The sequence below is a fragment of the Aspergillus novofumigatus genome (genome assembly GCF_002847465.1).
Source record: "Aspergillus novofumigatus IBT 16806 chromosome Unknown P174scaffold_3, whole genome shotgun sequence".
Lineage (NCBI taxonomy): Eukaryota > Fungi > Ascomycota > Eurotiomycetes > Eurotiales > Aspergillaceae > Aspergillus > Aspergillus novofumigatus.
This window is the reverse complement of record NW_020194276.1, coordinates 2,343,070-2,361,773: the sequence shown is the minus strand read 5'-3', so window position 1 is coordinate 2,361,773 and position 18,704 is coordinate 2,343,070. Positions and strand designations below refer to the sequence as shown.

Genomic DNA, 18,704 nt, shown 5'->3' with positions numbered 1-18,704 from the left:
ATTACTCCATAGGATCATTTGTATACACATTCCTAATGTGCTATTATATTTGGATTCTCATCTACTGGGGGCAGACTGTCGTACTGCTGGAACCGGACCGGTACTTATGTATTGCACGAAAACCATCCGCTCGTACTTGTAAGTTTTTAGCTGTTGCAGACACGCTTTCTTCTCATCGATTAACTCATCGCAGATCTTCTTCCTTTCCCTTCTCATAGCGGGAGAATGTATGTTTATTCCGAGCGCGTGGCCTAGAATCTCAACATTTCATCATCTCTGCATTCCAGCCCTCACGCTTCTTCCATACGTCTTTCTGTACGCTAGCGTTGTCACCAAGTCGTATATCACTCACGAAAACCACGAGGATGAGATGGCACGGTATCCATATGATCGAGTGATTTTTCATCCAGGTCATCGTTGCCGTACGTGTGATTTCCTGAAACCGGCGCGAAGTAAGCACTGCAGTTTCTGCAAAGCTTGTGTTTCGCGGCACGATCATCACTGCGTATGGCTGACCAACTGCGTTGGTCGGAACAACTACCATTACTTCTTATCTTTGTTACTATCCTTATCGGTGATGTTGGCATACGGGTCATGCCTTGGCTTCTCTCTTGTGTCGCAAACGCTAGAGGGACTCATACCATCGAGCTCGCCGTTACGATCGAAACCACAAGATTGGACAACCTGGCTCAATGTCTGGGCGATAGCTATTGCTTCTGATATTCGTGTTGGTGCCGTCGCCATGCTAACAGCCATGACAGCACCATTGGCTATGGCCTTTCTACTCTATCACACCTACCTCATCTGGGCTGGCATGACCACAAATGAGAGCGCAAAATGGTCAGACTGGAAAGAGGATGTAGCAGATGGCCTGGTATTTAAGTCCACCAGAAGCGAGATTTATGGGAACCAATTCCACTCTGATGAGGACACTCCGGCCCAAAGAACCTGGCCAGTGAGCAGTGACCAGATCCTAGTAATCACCGACGGCGAGCCCCCCAAGGAGGGCTTCCAGCTCTGCTCACGGTCGAATGAAATTCTTCATAAGGATGATCCGCAGGCGCCAGTTGACACAAGATGGATTGAAGTGAACAGTATGCGGGAGATTGACAATATCTACGACTTGGGATTTTGGGACAATCTACGGGAGGTTTTCCATATGCCTATCAGACGCCGCGTATAATTCTCTTCCGTGATCACTTTAGTTCTTGTACATACTCATAAAATGATCGTTTATAACGCTGTCAGCCCATTCTTGTATAGAAATTCGCTCTCATGTGGGCTTACCAAAAAGGGTAGGCGGGACACTTGATCGGCGGAACCGGAAAAATTGCCTTGTCACTATTTCTTCTTCCCCATTTATCCATTTATCGTCGCCATCAACACTCTACTACATTGATTTGGCAGTATTTTCTGGCACTAATCTCACGTCGGTCCAGTCCATTCTCGCCTGATAACTGCGGGCAACCGTCAAGATGGCAGACCGACCAGCATCAGAAACTAAACCAAAATGCACCCCAGCTGAGCTCATGTTGAAGGTCATCCTGACGGGAACTTTGAGCCACTACGAGACTCGTGGGATGATTGACGATAAACGCTTGGAGCATATGCTATCTGCTGGGAAACAGATCCTTTACAAAACACATCAGGAGAGCGACGTCAGGTATGATTTATTTGGTAATCTCGGACTGCGAAACGTTGTCTGACTGCTTCACTTACAACAGACACAATTTGGGCTTATCGCCGGACATTTGGCAAGGCTTTACGGATGTACTGACGAAGGCGATACCGGTTCTGGAATCACAATCATTTGCTTGGAAGAGCCCTCCGTCCGCGAACTACGAACACTCATCCTCGAATCTCATTGCATACAACTACTTCTCCCTCGTCAAAGACATCGAGCGCTTGAACGACCTGTGCACTATAGCTCGGAACCTTCTCGCCACAACTAAGAAAGCGCAGAATATTGCGGCGGAGAAAGGTTTTGATCAAAGGATTTTGGCGCTGGTGGATACTTGTGTGAGAGTCACAGCGCGGGGGTTTGACGGAGAGACAAATGCGAGGAACGAGGAGCGCTGGCAAAAAGTGGTCAATCTATATAAGCGATTATTGATCACATGTCTTCAATTCCTGCACAATTTTATCATGCATAATGAGCAGCGGAAAATGGTCTTGTGGTTAGATCTGTTCGGCTACCATTCGACTGGCGACTCCAATATCATTCAACCTAGAGAGCCGCTTGATCAGGCTAACGCTCAGGCTGAGGGGGTGGCACCAATCGTCAAGATTGGCGAGAGGATTGTCAACCCCCCGATCAGGGCTCTATACGATCAGACCGCGGAAGATTTGTTACTGGAAACCATCTCGAATTTCCCACGGGAGCCCGCGACAATCAAAGAAGAAGCAGCCATGCTACTCCTCGCCAACATCAAAGATCACATGGAGAAACTTCTTGGGCGAGATCTTACGGCCATTCAAGAAATGGGCAAGGACCCGGAGCAGGTGAAGGAGATTCGAGCCGCCTTGACTGCTATTCTTGGAGCCAAGGTGGATGGTTGGTCAGATCTCCAGGATAGAGCCAGAGACCTTCCACCTGCACTCCCCGAAGACGAGCCGCCGAGGAAAAAGGCCATCCTGACGATAGACCGCAGCCAAACCGCCGGTTTTCCTCGCATTTGCTGGGCTGACTTACCCGACCTCAACGAATACGGCGCACTGGCAGCAGGCGATGCACCAATAACGGAGGAAGACACAAGCATGCCCCGATCTGCTCAATCTGCGGCCGAGACCTTGCAAGAAGCCAAGGATGAGTTGATGGCTCGCCTGCAGGAATCATCCCAGATTGCTGATCATGGCGACCAAGATTATGATGCTGGCGATGCAGGGACAGTTGGCGATGACGATTCGCACAGCCTGGAAGCCGTTGCTGACGGAAGCATGGAAGAGGAGGAGGAGGAAGAAGACGACGAGGACGATGAAGACTACCGAGGTCGACCTGGCGATCAGCAGCGTGGCCTGCTGACCGACATCCCTCTTGTTCTAGGGCCCGCGGAAATTGAAGCTCTTCCGATGATCATTCAGGCCGGTATTGTGGACAGCTTCGGACTCAAGGGTGGCGAGCGCACAGGTTCGAGAAACATGCAAGCTCTCAGATGCCACATCCTTCTCACCCAGGAAACTGGTCGAAATCTGTTGCGGGAGTTATTGATCTTCATCGCCGCCTGGGACCTCCCTGATGATGAGCTATATTTCAAGATGATGGTACAGATTATGGATGCAGTTCTGAAGAACGGGCTGATGTCTCACGCCTACTCTGACTTCGGGCAGCCAAAGGACATCATCTCTCCCGCTCAGGCCGTCGTGGTCAAGATCTTGACGCACATTTTCAGAGCAAAGTACTCTCCCGCCTCGGTTACAGGCGCAACTCAGCAGAGCGCCACGAAGAACCCGGCGCCTCTTTCTAGAGTTGATATCCTCACGGTTCGCTACATATTTACTATCTTCCGTGGGAACATAATCCCCGAAACCTGCGCCTTGATCTACCTTCAAGGGCAAATCAGGGCGGGACGAGCCCTGCCAGAAGATTTCCCACTGAATTTGTGGGACATGGAACGAGTCTACGAGGGTGTCTACCAGTTTTTGGAGTTCTTTGCTGTGCTTACAGAAAATAACGACTGGAAGAACCTGCTTGTCAAGTGGGAGATTGTTTATGATCTGGTGACGCTGATCAAGGAACTTGAAGCCAGCATCCCCAAGGGCCAACTGAGTTCCCTGTCTCTTGGCCGCAACAGCCCTTCCAAAGAAGCACATCAAGAAGGCGCAGCTGCAGGGCCTGTGGCTGTTGAGAGACCATATGACCCTGGTGACCCTGACCCGGCGGAAAACGGCGGTGGCAGCACCGGGTCCAGGGCCGAATCGCCCCCTATCACCGAGGATCCTTCCGAATTTGAGTGGAGGAATCTCAAGAAGCTCGTCGTGCTCGTTCTCTCGTCTCTGGTTTGGAAGTGTCCCGAGGTCCAGGATCAGATTCGCCGATACGGCGGTGTCGAGACTATTTTGTCTTGTACCAATTTTGATGCTCACAACCCGTACATCAAGGAACACGCTGTTATGTGTCTCAAGTTCCTGCTCGAAGGGAATCGGGAGAACCAGAAGCTGGTCGAAGCGCTCGAAGCTCGGGAGGTGGTCAGGGATGAGAATGGGCTGTTGGAGAGAAGTGGCTTTGAGGCCGTGATTGACAAGACCGGCAAGCTGGCCATTCGCCCCAAGGAGGGCCAGCCTTCAGAGAAAAAGTAGGACGGGATAGATACATTGTTATGAGTGATAGACAATATACTAGACAAGATACTCCCCACGCAGGGAATGACATGGCACATGAATACAATAAATGAACATATGAATCGCAACTAGCCATACATACCATCCCACTCTTCCTCATCATCCTCGACAGGTTTCTTCTTACGCGCCTCTGCCTTTTCACGCTCTTGTTTGGCAAAATCCGTCCGATCAAGCGGACACGTCCCCGCAACCGCAACCAGGGCCGGATACACTCCAAATCAAACAAATGCGTAGAATGACACGGCAGTCGCACAACGAGCGGATACTCATCCTCCAAGAACGGGTTATTGCAAATCGGACACGTCTGCGACTCCTTCAACGACGTACGCGGCACCCGGTCGAGCACTAAACCTCTAGTCAGTCCGCGCTCCAAGCCCGCCCTCATGGCAACTCTCAAAACCTACTGTCGCAAAACTCCTCACTCACACCCTCCACCTCCTTAGGCGGCGTATCCGCCTCCCGCAACAACGTCTGAATCATCTGCGACAGGAGATCGTCGCCGTCGCCGCCTTCTCCCCCGGCCGCGGCCGCGGCACCCCCACCCTCCGACTCGCGGCGCATAACCTCCAACGCCTCAGCGAGAGTATAGAACGCGGCGCTTACGTCGCGCGGGACGGGGACGGCATGCGGTCTGGAGCGGTGCTCATCGGGGCTGATTTGAGAAAGGGTCGAGAAGAAGGTTGAGAGGTCGGGGCGGCGGCGGCGGGAGGGCTGTTGGGGGATGGAGGGGTCGGCTGTGTTGTGTTCGACTGTGGGGGTGTATTAGTATGCTTACTGTGTGGATTTGCGCTGGGGGTTGTAAGGTAGGTACCTACCTTCGTATGTGGACATTTTTGGGTGATTTCACTCACTCGCGGGGAGTGAGGGGTTGAAATAGGTGACCCGATTGACTCGATTGTGTGGGGGTGGGTATGTGGTTTCTTCCTGTATCAGTTGATTTCTGTTTATGGAGTAATAGACAGTTGGGAGTGAATCTGCTTTTCTTTGATGTGGACAGTGCAAGGAAGACGATGGAGAAGCTTGCGGAGTTTGGAGGGGGGAGCTCTGGTTATCTATCTTGGCCGGCGCGGAGGCAACAAATCGATACGCGTCTGGCCTGATAGTTTGTGCCTCAGGCTCTATATGCCTATGAAACAGGATCCTGAGGCATCAGCTCTACAATGTATGTGACACCGTATTGTTGGTTTATTTGACAAGTATATACGGAATGCATTGTTGATATGAGAGTCTCAAGTCTTATATCACCAGAGGAACGTTGCGAACCACATATGAACACCTAGTAGTTGAAATCCTCATAGATAACACGCTTCCCTGCCAGCCAAGTCATAACAAAGCCCTTGAGTGAAGGGCCCCACAGAAATACCAGGTATTCCCCAAGGACGTATCCAAGTCTCGCGCCTCCATCCTGCGACGCTCGATCCTCGCTCCCGATGATACAATGGCGTCAAGTTGCTGAGACCCCTGACCATCTTTTGACTTAGAACCTGTGAGAAATAGAGTGGTTGAGCCCGGCAGTTGAGGGAACCGCTGGAATGTGTCGAAGACAAGGCCCACATCGGTCATAGAGATGGACCACACCAGGTGTAGGCGCGAAACATCGATGCCTGGCAGCTGTGCAATAACGGGCGTGATACCAATTCCTCCCGCTATAACTGGAATTGTGCAGTCACCTCCTTGATCGTCTAGCCTAAAGTCGCCACCGAAGCCTTTGAGAGGCACCTCTAAACCAGCCCGCTCGCTAGTCCTGAAGAGGTGGTTGGTTACGTTGCCATGCTTGCGAACTGTGATTTCAAATTCATCCGCGGGCAGTCCATGCCCTGGATACGATGAAATAGTGAATGTCCTGACATAATCATCATTCAGACTCAAAGGATCGTCATCGAGCATATGGGAATAGCCCAGGTCCAACTCCTCCTGAAACGAGAAGGTGGCATACTGGCCTGGAACCCAGGTCCCGATTTTGGATGGATCTGAGATTCGAAAGCGAAAACGACCGATGCTTGGAGTAAGGATCGTTTTTGCAATCATGGTAGCCGTAACAGAGACATCGTCACCAAACTGAGCGGCCCGGTTGACCCTTTCTGTGGCCAGGTAACGTACACTTGGGGTGTATGGAGAGGGCGCGCCTGCAATTCCTCTGAAGGCGAGTGACTTCTCGACGAAGCGAGCGGACGTGACTGTCACTTTGACAGCTAGGTTTGACCGTGGAAGCAGAGCAGCCGCATCTTTGCCAATCAAGATCTCAGTTGTCCCTGTGACATAGAGTGCGTTTCCTGTGTCAAAGTCTGGGAAAACGTATCCTGCGAGAGGAGTCATCTGAAAGTTACCCAGGGTCTGGTATAATCTATTGCCGGAATATTCAGGATATACGAAAACCGAACCATTAGGTCCGTTGCTCATTAGTCGTACAAAGCCTGGAGGCCCGCCGCGGAAATTGGTGTCCATGTCTTCAGTACCATAAGTCGAGGCGACAAACAGGCAGTCCACTCGGCTGAGTAATTCAACTGCAGCTGGTGGTAGCTGGGGGGTGTCAGAAATCAGTTTCGGATCAGGTAGAGCTGGGGTTATCTTCTTCTTATTCAGGTATTTGGGACAGTTGCCTGTCCGCATTTAGCAAAGACGTCTCATAGAACCATAGATACGATCGAACCCCTACCGAGACATCCCTGGATGAACACAGACAGGTGCGCCATTCCTCTTTCGCTTTGACCTTGGCAATCTCGACCCGATTCATGGCTATCAGCGTCCAGTGATCCAGCAATCTTCCTTCCATGAAGTTTCACCCTTTTACGAGTCTCCAGATCGATCGCCAACCCGGCGACAGGCTGGCCAGCGGTCTCTGCGGAAACATTGTCCTCATTCGTGGAGCCTCTTAGTAGCAACTCTGCGACAGGGTCATATCGACTATCCACTGGAGTATTAATGTCGACAGTAGACTGCGAAGCAGGGGCGGCAAAGCCAGGCTCTCCTCCCCACACAGTTGCCCATGGTCGGCCTTCCTGATCTATGGTGCCCAAGGCCAATAAAGGAAACCTCTGTAAGAGGAATGCGGCTCCAGGATAGAGATAAGGGACAGTTGGATTAGGTTTAAAAGGAACTTTGAGCAGAGTCTGCATTTTCCTCTCACCATCATGCCAGGGTAGTGACCCAGCAAGGATGGTAGCCATCTTTGATGCAATGGGTAGCAATCAGAATCTCAAGCGATGTACAATCGAGGCATCCCCAAAGAGATGGTAGCTAGAGCGTCGGCATATTATACCTCAAGTACCAAGCCGACTCGTGTCAGTCAAAGAAGATATTACACTATGCCGGTTGATTTCTAATCTGTAAGCTTCACTTGCTACACGTGCTGTTAGTCACCAGGCGGGGTAAAGTTTCGGGATAATCTCCTGCAGCGATTTATGACTTTTCTAGCAAACTTAAGTCAAAGCTGAGAAGAATGTGGGAAAGAAGAAGACTGAAGTCGAGATTCTCGATACTATCCACAAAAGGCGATTGATGCTCCACGGGGATTGCTTGATAAATGGAGCTGTGCCGCGTCCTCGTGGAGTGTCCAAGCAGATCATTCAGCTTGAAACAAGCCACAAGAAGCGGAGGAAACTGAGGTAACGATCAACGCGCTCGTCGCTCTGGTTCGTCGGATTCAGAGAGAGAGAGAGAAAATTGTTAAAACTGGCTTTCTCAGAATGACTGCCAAGTAAGAACCAGCTCCCAGACGGCATTTGCGTGACAAGAATGTGCAGTCCAATCTAGACTCCCTCGACTGTCGTGACGACGATTCTTTGTTTATCGATAACGTTTAGTCTAGCGTGTTTTCTTTCTTTAGCAACACCCGCAGTGGATCATCGCCAAGGGAGGCATTGCATTGCATCGAACTTGGGGGAGACGCAGCTTTCTCCTTCAGCTGGAATTCTGCTTAAAAGATCGTATTTCGCCTCTCTGGCTGGTCCAGGAAATTTTACGAAACCTGCATTCTGGTCAGTCAGTCTGTTACGGCAATCTCATATTTGTTTATCTCGAGGTAGCCTCAATCAACATCAACAGTGCAGAACACTTGGTATACGTACTTCTCCACAGGCTTTACAGACACTATTTCATACTCGACAATTGATGCTGAAGCGGCTGGACTTTGCCAACACCCCAGCGCTTCCATCCACAACCATAGAGATGCGTTCTAAATCTGTAAAACCGTCTCTCTACCCTCCCTTACCTTTTCATACCATCCGCGCAATTTCCCTCCTCTCGTCAGTAATCGTCGGCATCATCCTCGCCGTGTTTATCTCTCATCTCAAAAGCGGCGGATACAAACTTCCTTGGGCGTTCTTGCTGGTAAGTGCTATGCTCTGTGCCTTGCAGACCACCTCAAAGCCAACCTCACCGTTATCTAGCTCGTCGTCTCCGCATTCCTCTCTATCCTCAATTACATCTTCACCAGCCTCACCCACTGCTGCTATGGCCTCTCGCCACGCCTCTCCCTCCTCTCCAACACCATCCTCCTCATCCTCTGGCTCATCTCCCTCGGCCTCCTGAGCTGGAGCATGTCCCACACCATCCTCACCACCTGCAACGCAACCTACTGGGCCACCTCAACCGGCATCACCGTCTGCCGCACCTACAAGGCTCTCTTCACCTTCACCTGCACCTGCACATTTGCCGCCATCGCCGCAGTCGCACTCGACATCATTATCCACAAGCGCCAGACCCGACTAGGCGAATACGACCCGATGACCAGCAACCCCGACATCAAGCTGCACGAGCGCAACAATAGCGCAATGGCAGACACCAACGTCAGCGTCCCACTCGACGACGAGCGGCACCCGCTCCAGGCTCAGCATCAGCTCCATGACACCCCCTACGCAGATCGGCACGGAATCTCCGATATCCCGGGCCCGGATTATGCGAATCACCCGGCGTACCGGGTGCCGCCGCCTGTGTACGGGCTGAATGCGTCAGCGGAGCATTACCATGCCGACGAGGCGCAAGAGTTCTCGGAGACTGCGCCGGCGAGAAGTCAGCGGGGTGGGCCGCGGGTTCGGTTCAGTGGTGTTGGGCGTCCGGGGTATGGCTATCCTGCGGAACAGACGGCTTATGACCCCGGGTCTTATCGGTGATTTGGTTATCATGTACGACAAGCAGGATCTGACTGCCGGGTTTATGATTTCTGCCATTCTTTGATGTGTTATGACTGGATATATACATGGTTCATTCTGCGATGGGACAAATATCACTGAACAGCGAGCTTTCATTCAAGGCAAAAACAACACGTACTTGAGGAGTTTATCATTTCATGGTCTGTCTGATTTCGAATTATACCAAAATTATCACCGTCGTCTGGCCCAGACGGTCAACCTTTGTCTAAGTTCCAAGAAAATGGTTTAGAGGAGAAAAGGGTATTGATAGAAGAGTCGAGCAGATTACTGGTAACGAGAAATATGTATAATCCATCGAATAGATCCAAAACAGCCTATCTTGAATATCTCGCTACATGATAACCTCGTTGGCAACATCCTGTTTAACCACGTTAGTGTCGTTGAGTAATGCATAAGAATCAAATCAACATACCCGCTTGAGTTCCTTGTATGGCAGACACACACAGTTCTGTACCCGCACCTCATCACCAACAGCGCACTCCTTACCCAGGATGGTGATGCTCTGCACCTTGATGCCATGCTTGATGATGCTGGTGGAGTGGCTTGTCATGGGGATTGGGGTTCCCTCGACACGAGCCCAGGCGCCCACCCGGCTGCTCCAGCCGATAATCGAGTGCATCACGCACGCATCGTGCTTGATCTCTGCATCCTCCAGCACGATCGAGTCCTTGATACGAGCTCCAGCGCCGACAATAACACGGGCACCAATGGAGACGTTGGGCCCCAACTTGGCGGTCGGGTCAACTGTTGCGGTCGGGTGGATGTAGACGGGGGCACGATCGTGGCGGAGGGAGGGGTGAGTTCGTTAGATTGCGCCTGGAAGGCCTTTTGCAGGTACAGTGCGTTCGCGGGACGGCCGAGCCAGCGGTCTTGATCTGTCGCCAGAAATCCTTGGTCTCATGGACGAAGAACCGGTTGCTGTCCGCCAAGTCGGAGAGGATGTCCTGCTCCAGACGGATGACCTCGGTCTTCTCCGCCTCCTCATCGGCGGCAACGAAGGAAGACTCCAGATTTTCCGAGGAAGGGTATGAGAGGAGACGAGGCCGGGTAGTACGGCGCTTGATGGCACTGCGGATGGCGGGGAAAATACACTCGGTAGCAAAGAGGTAGACACCGCAATTGATGAGGTTGGAGATGTGCGATTCCGGCTTTTCGACGTAGTGCAGCACGCGCTTGGTGTGAGCATCGGAGACAATACATCCAAAGTTGGTCGCGGCGTCGTTGCTGACCCGGGTTCCCAGAATCACCGCCTCGGCGTCCTTCTCCTCGAACAGCTTCAGCATCTCACCAAGAGGGAAGGAGCAGCAGACGTCGGCATTCAGGACGAAAATGCGCTCGGGCTTGCCCTTGAGGATGGCATCACGGAAATGATAGAGACCTCCTGCTGTGCCAAGCGCCGTGTATTCACGCAAGTATTGAATTCGGAACTGGGGGAACTCCTTGCTGGAGTCTTTGATGAAATCACGGAAGACCGATTCATCGTAGTAGCCGACCAGGATGACTTCTCGGATATCAGAGATTTTGGCGAAAGCCTTGAGGCAGTGATTGATAATGGGGTGACCGGCAACTTCGAAAAGGGGCTGATCGAGTTCAATGACCATTAGCTACACTCTCTGAGTGAGGGGAAGAGTAAGGAGGGGTTAACCCACCTTGGGAACATCAAGAGACAAAGGCCTGAACCGAGTACCTCTGGAAGGACCTCCGACCTGATCGTGAGCATTGTTAGCCGCACACTAATCATTTGAGACATCGAGGTGCTGTTCTCCCTGCTTCACTTACCAAGATCACAGCCTTGGTGGAGGCCACGGTTGAATGTTCCCGCACTGGAACTTGAAGCATTGAGAATAGCTGAAATGACGGATTGGACTGTGGTGATCAGAGTCTGAGGGAGAATTGGCAATAATGATACTTGGCAGTATGGATAAGTAGATTTGATATTTAACAAAGTAGTAATAGGAGAAAAGACAGTAATTATTATTATGCGTATTATGCTTGGACTGCAGTGATGCCCCCAGATGACCACGCACTCTGTTCCAGGCCCACCACAGGTACCTCGTTTGGTACCTTAGGCACTAACTTTAGGCTGACTAGAACGAGTCGGGAGTAGCGAGGATCCGCATTGGTGAACCACGGGTCACGGGGAGCTTCGATATAGACAGCCACCTGACCGCTTTCGTCCATCTGAGATTCGAGGTCGCTTTCACGGCCAGATATCAGCACCTTTGCCCCTGAAAACATGGATGTCCCTTTGAAAACGCTCAGGGCAATATTCCGTACGCTAATGGGGATAAGCTAATGTGAAACGATGTCTAGTATTCGCGGAGGCAAATCCGTGCTTCAAGTGATTGCTAGCAAAAGCTCAGCAGCATCAATCTTAGCTCTACAAACTGCTTAATGAGACTGATGAATACAGTAAAGTTTATATCAACTTTTGCACTGTCTCTTTATCTTCATCTGCTGAAACTTGACATGTGAGGTGTTTGCAATTGGACATGGTTGTTGATCCATCCGCCTTGGCAACAGAAAGTTGTATATGCCGCACCAAATTTGGCAGTGCAGTATACACTCATTTGGACAGGGAGATTTCTAAGCCTACAACAGCAGCCAAACTTTTTGTACAGACATCATGGCTGTCAGGTCTTCCAATAACTTTGCTTTTTGCTTTACTATAAATCAAGACATCTGTGCTGGATGTACAGTACTGAACTTTCATCTTCCATTCACTTAATGCTTCATTCACTAGGCCCAACAGCTGCCATTTCAAGTGTTACTCCCTCTCAGTCATCTTAATATTTCTTTCATATTCCGCAGACTGCGTGTGCATCTGTCTATCAAAGTGAACACAATACCACCTTTCATTTTCTTTCTCACCTACCTCACACCCTCCCTCACATGCTACAACATCATTCAAGACGAGCATTTCTCCTCAGTTGTAAGTATCGTCATGTCAGATAGCACAGGAACAGGTGAGTAAGGGAGCTCAAGCACGTCTTCATCTCTGACCTGCTGTAGCCACAGGAAACAACACGCCAGTCGTCATGTCCGGCCTACCGTCCACCGAGACAGACGCAATAAATCTTATTGCGCGGGACATGAAGTGTCTTGTCAAGAAGATACAGGACCTCCGTCACATAGGGATCGAAGACAGCCGAATTGCCCTGCCAAAAATATGCGTCATAGGGGATCAAAGCACGGGTAAAAGCTCCCTGATCGAGGGAATGAGTCAAATAAAGGTGCCTCGCAGTGCTGGAACATGCACTCGCTGCCCCATGGAAATAAACCTCTCAGAAAGCGAGTCAAGTCAGGATTGGAATTGCCGCATCTTTCTGTCACGAAAATACATCTTCGACGGCTCCCGGAAGGTCACTAAACTCCCCAAGAAGTCGCAGCCTCTGGGACCATGGATCGAACAAGACCAGGAAGATGAGCACTTTACCGATGTGAAGGATAAAGATGGTGTACAAGAGGCCATTAAGTGGGCCCAGCTTGCCGTTTTGAACCCAGGAAGACCTTCTACTGACTACCAACCCGGAAATAACGGCGACACCGATGAGTCTTACTACCAAGTGAAGTTTTCCCCGAATGTGGTTCGGCTGGACATCTCGGCGCCTAACTTTCCTAATCTCTCCTTCTACGATCTACCTGGTGTCATCAGCCAGGCGGAACACGATCATGAGCGTTACCTTGTTTCACTGGTGGAGAACCTCGTGAGAGAGTACATCTCGCAGGAAAATTGTATTGTGTTATTGGCACTGCCAATGACAGACGACGCCACGAATTCAAGCGCTGCAAAAATTATGCGGGATGTCCATGGCGCCAAAAAAAGAACTCTCGGTGTCCTTACAAAACCTGATCGTATCCAGACGGGCGAATCATATGATCAGTGGGTCGAGATTCTGGAAGGAGACAAATTTGCGCTTGGTCATGGATATTATATCGTCCGCAACAATCCTGACCCGGCCATCGAGCATTCTCGTGCGAGAGAAGAGGAAGCTGCCTTCTTTGCAAAGAGTCCGTGGGCAACAGAACTATCTGCTTACCAGGACAGATTCGGTACCAGACACCTACAAGCAGCGCTTTCAAGTCTTCTTCTGGAGCAGATCCAAGGATGTCTGCCGAGAATAATAGAGCAGATCGACGAGAAAGCCGCGCGCATCGACGCAGAGTTACAAACTCTGCCAGATCCCCCGTCAGCAAATGTCCCATACATCCTTTGCGGCAAATTGAACCATCTCAAAGATCAAATCCGTGCCCATATTGACGGCGGCTCAGCTCAGTATCCCCTCCAGAAGATATGGGGCAACATTGCAAAGGACTTTAAAAGAGCTCTGCTGAAGACCAGGCCGACTGTTCAGCTTCTTGCCCATTCAGACAAGATGGTCATTCCCATTGCGCGTGAAGACGCCGACTCTGACTGCGAAATGACCTCAATACAGCGATCAGTGAGCATGAATGTGAAACGCAAGACCCCAGGCGACAGGCCTACTCCAACTCCAGCGGATCCCAAGCCAGAACAGCCCTCGACTCCGAAGCCCTCAGGTTACTATACCGAGCACTTTAACCGGTTTGATCGTCCCGCACGGATGTTCACCTGGGAAGAAATCAGAGAAATTAATGAGGACTCTTATCGTGCCGGGATTCCCGACCAGACGGACCCCAAAGCCGTGGAAGTCATGAACCAGCTGAGCGTCGAGCACTGGGACGAACCAATGCAAGTGTTCTTGGGGGCTACTCACCAGTTGGTGAGGGACATGTTGATGAGACAACTCAAAGACGTCTTCACGCCGTACTACCAGACGAGTCTCTACCGAGAACTCAAACGTATCATCGACAACTACTTGCAGACACTTCGCAAGGAGCACTTCAGACACGCTCAAGAGAACTACAATATTGAGCATAACAAGCCTTTTACAATGGCGATTTCCGCTCTCGAGCAAGCCACAGAAAACGCGTACAAGTATCTGAAAGCCCGCCGACACGAAGCAAGGTCGCATTGCTTTCTCGATCTTCAAGGCAAAATCCCTCGGGGAGACCCACGCCGCGACGCTGAGATTAAGAAACTCACTGCTGCGGAGCTCGGCCCTGACAGATTCGTTCAGGAGCTCAAAATGATGGCAGTGAGTTTTACCAATGCTGGTGAGGTCGAGTTCAAGTATCTTGCTAATAGTCCTCAGACGACTCGTGGCTACTATGAAATAGCGAGTTCCCGCTTCATCGACTCGATCTGTCAGAGTGTACATACGAAACTTTTCTCCAAATGCCGTGAAGAACTGATTACAGTCATTGAAAACGAACTACGCATCTTCGATGGAAATGGTCTGTTCCCCATCCCAGAAATTTTTAAGTGGCAAACAACTGACGGAGCCCAGTTGTCGAACGCTGCATGGAGTTGATGGCAGAAGATCCCGAACGCCAGCGACGTCGACAGTACTTGTTGAAGGAGAAAGAGAAGGTCCTCAAGGCCCAGGAATGGCTCGCAACCGCTAAGAAGGAAGACGATGCTGTGGATTCTGCAGAGTCTGACCCGGCCGTCAAGTCTCAACCACCCGAGGACTGGTCCAGTTTTTCAGGATTCGGACCGGTAGCTGGCTGATGATCCTGTTTGTTGGTTGTTAGACACGGACTGCAATCGATGTTTTGTGTTTGCTTCATGCTAAGCTATGCATGTCTTTGATGATGCCCATGCCTCCGGTTAGGCAGTATCGTGTTGATCTTGGTTTGAAGTTGAGGTTGGCTTTGTGCTGGTGATAAGGCGGGATGGTTGGAAGCATCGAAGGCGGGGTAACCCAGCCCCACGTCAAAGCCCTATGCCCTAAGCCCCAGTCGAGGAAAACATCACATTTTAGGAGTTACTTGATGGCATGCAATGAACAAAGTGATTCAAAATGCAGTGAGCTTTTTCGAAATGTTAGTGTGTTGTATATCGTAGAAAGATGTAGTACCATACAGCCGTTATCGGTGGTAGAGGTTCAAATCAACAGCCAATGACAGTCGCCGATCCATGAGTCAGGCCCAAAATTCTCTGGCATTTCTCCTCTACCTAACCCACCAAACCCGCCTCTCCTCCTCGATTTCTTGCCATCGAGCTTCTCCTGGCTGTGTTTTTCTCGAACAAGAGTGATAAAAGCTCTATTGATTTAACATGGCAGATTCCAACGCAGTCAACGAGGTTGAGGCCTCCGTGGCCAACCTTTTGCTCGATGAGGTCACGGGCGAGAGAGTCTCCAAGACCGAATTGAAGAAGCGCCAGAAGCTGCGCGAGAGGGAGGCTAAGAAGAAGGAGAAGGAGGCCAATGCTCCTCCTAAGCCTGAGAAGAAGGTCTCCGCTGAGGAGGAAGAGGCTAACTTGACTGCTAACGTATGTTCATTTGCACTCGTTGAGATCCAAGCGGTTACTTGAAGCTGTCGGGTTTCGCTGCTAAAATATTTGCTCCTGTATATAGCAATACTTCGAGATCCGTAGCAAGCGGATCAACAAGCTGCGCGAGACCAAGCAGCCCGACCCCTACCCTCACAAGTTCCAGGTCACCGATGACCTGCGCGAATACCTCAAGACCTACGATGGTCTCGCCAAGGGCGAGCAGAAGCCCGATGTCACCGTCCGTATCGCCGGTAGAATCTACACCAAGCGTTCTTCAGGTTCCAAGCTCTTCTTCTACGATATCCGTGCCGAAGGCGTCAAGGTGCAGGTCGTGTGCCAGGCCCAGAACGCCACCGGGGATGTCGCCTTCGAGGCTCAGCACGAGCACCTGCGCAGAGGAGATATCGTTGGTGTCGTCGGTTTCCCTGGTCGTACCAGCCCCAAGAACCGCGCCGACGGTGAACTTTCTATCTTCGCCACTGAGGTCGTTCTCCTGGCGCCCTGCTTGCACGCCATCCCTTCGGAGCACTACGGTTTCCAGGACAAGGAGCAGCGCTTCCGCCAACGTTACCTGGATCTGATCATGAACGAGAGATCCCGCAATGTCTTCGTCACTCGCTCCAAGATTGTTAGCTACGTGCGCAACTTCTTCGACAGCCGAGACTTCATCGAGGTCGAAACCCCTATGATGAACGCCATCGCCGGTGGTGCTACGGCGAAGCCCTTCGTTACCCACCACAACGATCTTGACATGAACTTGTTCATGCGTGTCGCCCCCGAGCTGTACCTGAAGATGCTGATTGTCGGTGGTCTGGAGCGTGTATATGAGCTTGGTCGTCAGTTCCGTAACGAGGGCATTGACCTGACGCACAACCCCGAGTTCACAACTTGCGAGTTCTACTGGGCTTACGCTGATGTCTACGATGTCATGAACCTGACCGAGGAGCTGATCTCCGGTCTGGTCAAGCACGTTACCGGTGGGTATGAGACCACCTTCCACACTCAATCTGGTGAGGTCTACAATGTCAACTGGAAGGCACCCTGGAGACGGGTAGAGATGATCCCTGCCTTGGAGGAGGCCACTGGCGAGAAGTTCCCTCCTGGAGACCAGCTGCACACCGCCGAAACTGGCGAGTTCCTCAAGCGTGTGCTTAAGAAGACCGGCGTTGAATGCTCGCCTCCCCTGACCAACGCCCGCATGCTCGACAAGCTGGTCGGCGAGTTCATCGAAGAGACCTGCGTCAACCCTACCTTCATCACTGGCCACCCTCAGATGATGTCTCCCCTTGCCAAGTACCACCGCCAGAACGCCGGTCTTTGCGAGCGTTTCGAGGCTTTCGTTTGCAAGAAGGAGATCGTCAACGCATACACCGAGTTGAACGATCCCTTCGACCAGCGTCTCCGTTTCGAGGAGCAGGCCAGACAGAAGGACCAGGGTGATGACGAGGCCCAACTCATCGATGAGAACTTCTGCACAAGTTTGGAGTATGGTCTGCCTCCTACCGGTGGCTGGGGTATGGGTATCGACCGTCTGGTCATGTTCCTCACGGACAACTACAGCATCAAGGAGGTTCTTGCCTTCCCCTTCATGAAGGAAGACAAGACGGCGGCAGAGGTCAAGACTGCTGCCGAGGTTGTCGGTATTGAGCCCAAGCCCGAAGAGGGAATCCGTAAGTTGCACTAATCATATTTAGTTGAACTCTGAACTGGATGGCTAACTGGTCGTTTCTCACAGCTCATAAATAATCGCATGATACTGGAACTGGATGATGGATCTATCGTTGATGACTATGGTTGCATGCTTGATATGAATGTCTATGAGGATACAGTAAGAGTGAAATAAAATTCATACAGTAGATCCCATTTCGCATCTTGACTGGTAGTGAACGTCTCAACAACATGATGTAGGACGAGCATCTCGGACTATGCTTATTGAAGAGTGATCCTCTGAGGATGACTTCTGGGGATTTCTCTCCAATTTCACAAAGGGTTTCCTGCCAGTGCGTACAAAACATCTGGTGTCCATTTTAGTTATTGACGGAGACACCGACAAGCCAATCTCGAGGCCATTATCAGTGATACGGTTGAAAGAAATACCAAAACACGGGTCGTTTGATATCTACTTCGTTGCCGCGATTTCGCTATAGATACTCATGGGCTATATACACGTCACAACTATGATCGATTCAACCTCTATCGTCACCCTCGTATGCTTATTCCCTGCATGTTCTTTGCACCTCTTGCTGTCCTTAATGTCTCATCCTGCAAATCGATCCTCAGGTTAGATTACTCATGATGAAAGTCAAGCAATGCATGCAAGGCTTCCCAGGTATCGTTCAGCGTCTGGGCTGGTTTATATCATAGCAACCCAGAATGAGTCTCGAGGGGGTCTGTCAAGAGTTCTGACATGAAGTCAGTCCTAGTTGGATGCTCTTGAGGGAGTCCCCCATTCCCTGTTTACAATGTGGCTTCATAGGGATGGACTTCAAGTCCTGTTCCAGCGACATCCAGATAGCTCTAAGCCTCCTTTCCTCTACAGCCTGCTTTGTCTGACGAATGACATAGAGGAGATAGCTCTCTTTCTAGGCAAACATTGGATGGCTCCTCCTTTGCCCTGCAGACATCATAGGCAACACATTGCTCCAAACAGATGTGAAGGTGTAGGGACTATTCACTATGCTCGCTTAAGGACCTGCAACAGCTCACAGCGCACACACAGTGAAGAAAGAAGGGAGATAAATTCCTCGCGAGCAAGTGTTCTTCTTGTCACATCACCTTCTCCTCCTCTCGCGTCACTATTATTCTCTCATCCAGGTGCACATAGCCTTCTGTTATCTTAGCTGTCTTCTTTCCTC

At 50.9% G+C, this 18,704-nt stretch overlaps 8 protein-coding genes across 8 annotated transcripts; 5 read left to right on the top strand and 3 right to left on the bottom strand.

Annotated features, from left to right (window-relative positions):
• Window positions 1–62: 62 nt before the first annotated feature.
• Window positions 63–1,232, top strand: P174DRAFT_137859 (DHHC family palmitoyltransferase). The gene is made up of 2 exons (XM_024821119.1): window positions 63–138; window positions 194–1,232. Exon 2 carries the CDS (start codon window positions 230–232, stop codon window positions 1,181–1,183), a length of 954 nt encoding a protein of 317 aa, XP_024684211.1. The 5' UTR covers window positions 63–138; window positions 194–229; the 3' UTR covers window positions 1,184–1,232.
• A 142-nt stretch (window positions 1,233–1,374) lies between these two features.
• P174DRAFT_404445 (Ataxin-10 homo-association domain-containing protein) lies at window positions 1,375–4,374 on the top strand. Its single transcript, XM_024824035.1, has 2 exons — window positions 1,375–1,663; window positions 1,725–4,374. The coding sequence occupies exons 1-2, from the start codon at window positions 1,476–1,478 to the stop codon at window positions 4,294–4,296; spliced, it is 2,760 nt and encodes a 919-aa protein (XP_024684210.1). The 5' UTR covers window positions 1,375–1,475; the 3' UTR covers window positions 4,297–4,374.
• Window positions 4,375–4,406: 32 nt separating this feature from the next.
• On the bottom strand, window positions 4,407–5,359 carry P174DRAFT_511338 (uncharacterized protein; the record flags this gene model as incomplete). The annotated part of the gene is made up of 4 exons (XM_024831783.1): window positions 5,154–5,359; window positions 4,743–5,087; window positions 4,519–4,683; window positions 4,407–4,483 (listed from the first exon to the last, which is right to left on the bottom strand). Exons 1-4 carry the CDS (start codon window positions 5,167–5,169, stop codon window positions 4,407–4,409), a joined length of 603 nt encoding a protein of 200 aa, XP_024684209.1. The 5' UTR covers window positions 5,170–5,359.
• Window positions 5,360–5,661: 302 nt separating this feature from the next.
• P174DRAFT_419537 (putative oxidoreductase, FAD-binding) lies at window positions 5,662–7,505 on the bottom strand (the record flags this gene model as incomplete). Its single annotated transcript, XM_024824789.1, has 2 exons — window positions 5,662–6,938; window positions 6,995–7,505. 2 exons carry the CDS (start codon window positions 7,503–7,505, stop codon window positions 5,662–5,664), a joined length of 1,788 nt encoding a protein of 595 aa, XP_024684208.1.
• A 1,000-nt stretch (window positions 7,506–8,505) lies between these two features.
• On the top strand, window positions 8,506–9,449 carry P174DRAFT_368742 (uncharacterized protein; the record flags this gene model as incomplete). The annotated part of the gene is made up of 2 exons (XM_024822239.1): window positions 8,506–8,667; window positions 8,727–9,449. The coding sequence occupies 2 exons, from the start codon at window positions 8,506–8,508 to the stop codon at window positions 9,447–9,449; spliced, it is 885 nt and encodes a 294-aa protein (XP_024684207.1).
• Window positions 9,450–9,556: 107 nt separating this feature from the next.
• On the bottom strand, window positions 9,557–11,494 carry P174DRAFT_440204 (mannose-1-phosphate guanylyltransferase). Its single transcript, XM_024827000.1, has 5 exons — window positions 11,268–11,494; window positions 11,099–11,101; window positions 10,258–11,068; window positions 9,901–10,232; window positions 9,557–9,846 (listed from the first exon to the last, which is right to left on the bottom strand). Exons 1-5 carry the CDS (start codon window positions 11,325–11,327, stop codon window positions 9,820–9,822), a joined length of 1,233 nt encoding a protein of 410 aa, XP_024684206.1. The 5' UTR covers window positions 11,328–11,494; the 3' UTR covers window positions 9,557–9,819.
• Window positions 11,495–12,432: 938 nt separating this feature from the next.
• Window positions 12,433–15,081, top strand: P174DRAFT_429965 (putative dynamin GTPase; the record flags this gene model as incomplete). The annotated part of the gene is made up of 3 exons (XM_024825597.1): window positions 12,433–12,454; window positions 12,501–14,804; window positions 14,858–15,081. 3 exons carry the CDS (start codon window positions 12,433–12,435, stop codon window positions 15,079–15,081), a joined length of 2,550 nt encoding a protein of 849 aa, XP_024684205.1.
• A 456-nt stretch (window positions 15,082–15,537) lies between these two features.
• Window positions 15,538–17,708, top strand: P174DRAFT_404438 (lysine--tRNA ligase KRS1). The gene is made up of 3 exons (XM_024824034.1): window positions 15,538–15,846; window positions 15,932–17,519; window positions 17,585–17,708. The coding sequence occupies exons 1-3, from the start codon at window positions 15,631–15,633 to the stop codon at window positions 17,593–17,595; spliced, it is 1,815 nt and encodes a 604-aa protein (XP_024684204.1). The 5' UTR covers window positions 15,538–15,630; the 3' UTR covers window positions 17,596–17,708.
• Window positions 17,709–18,704: the final 996 nt, after the last annotated feature.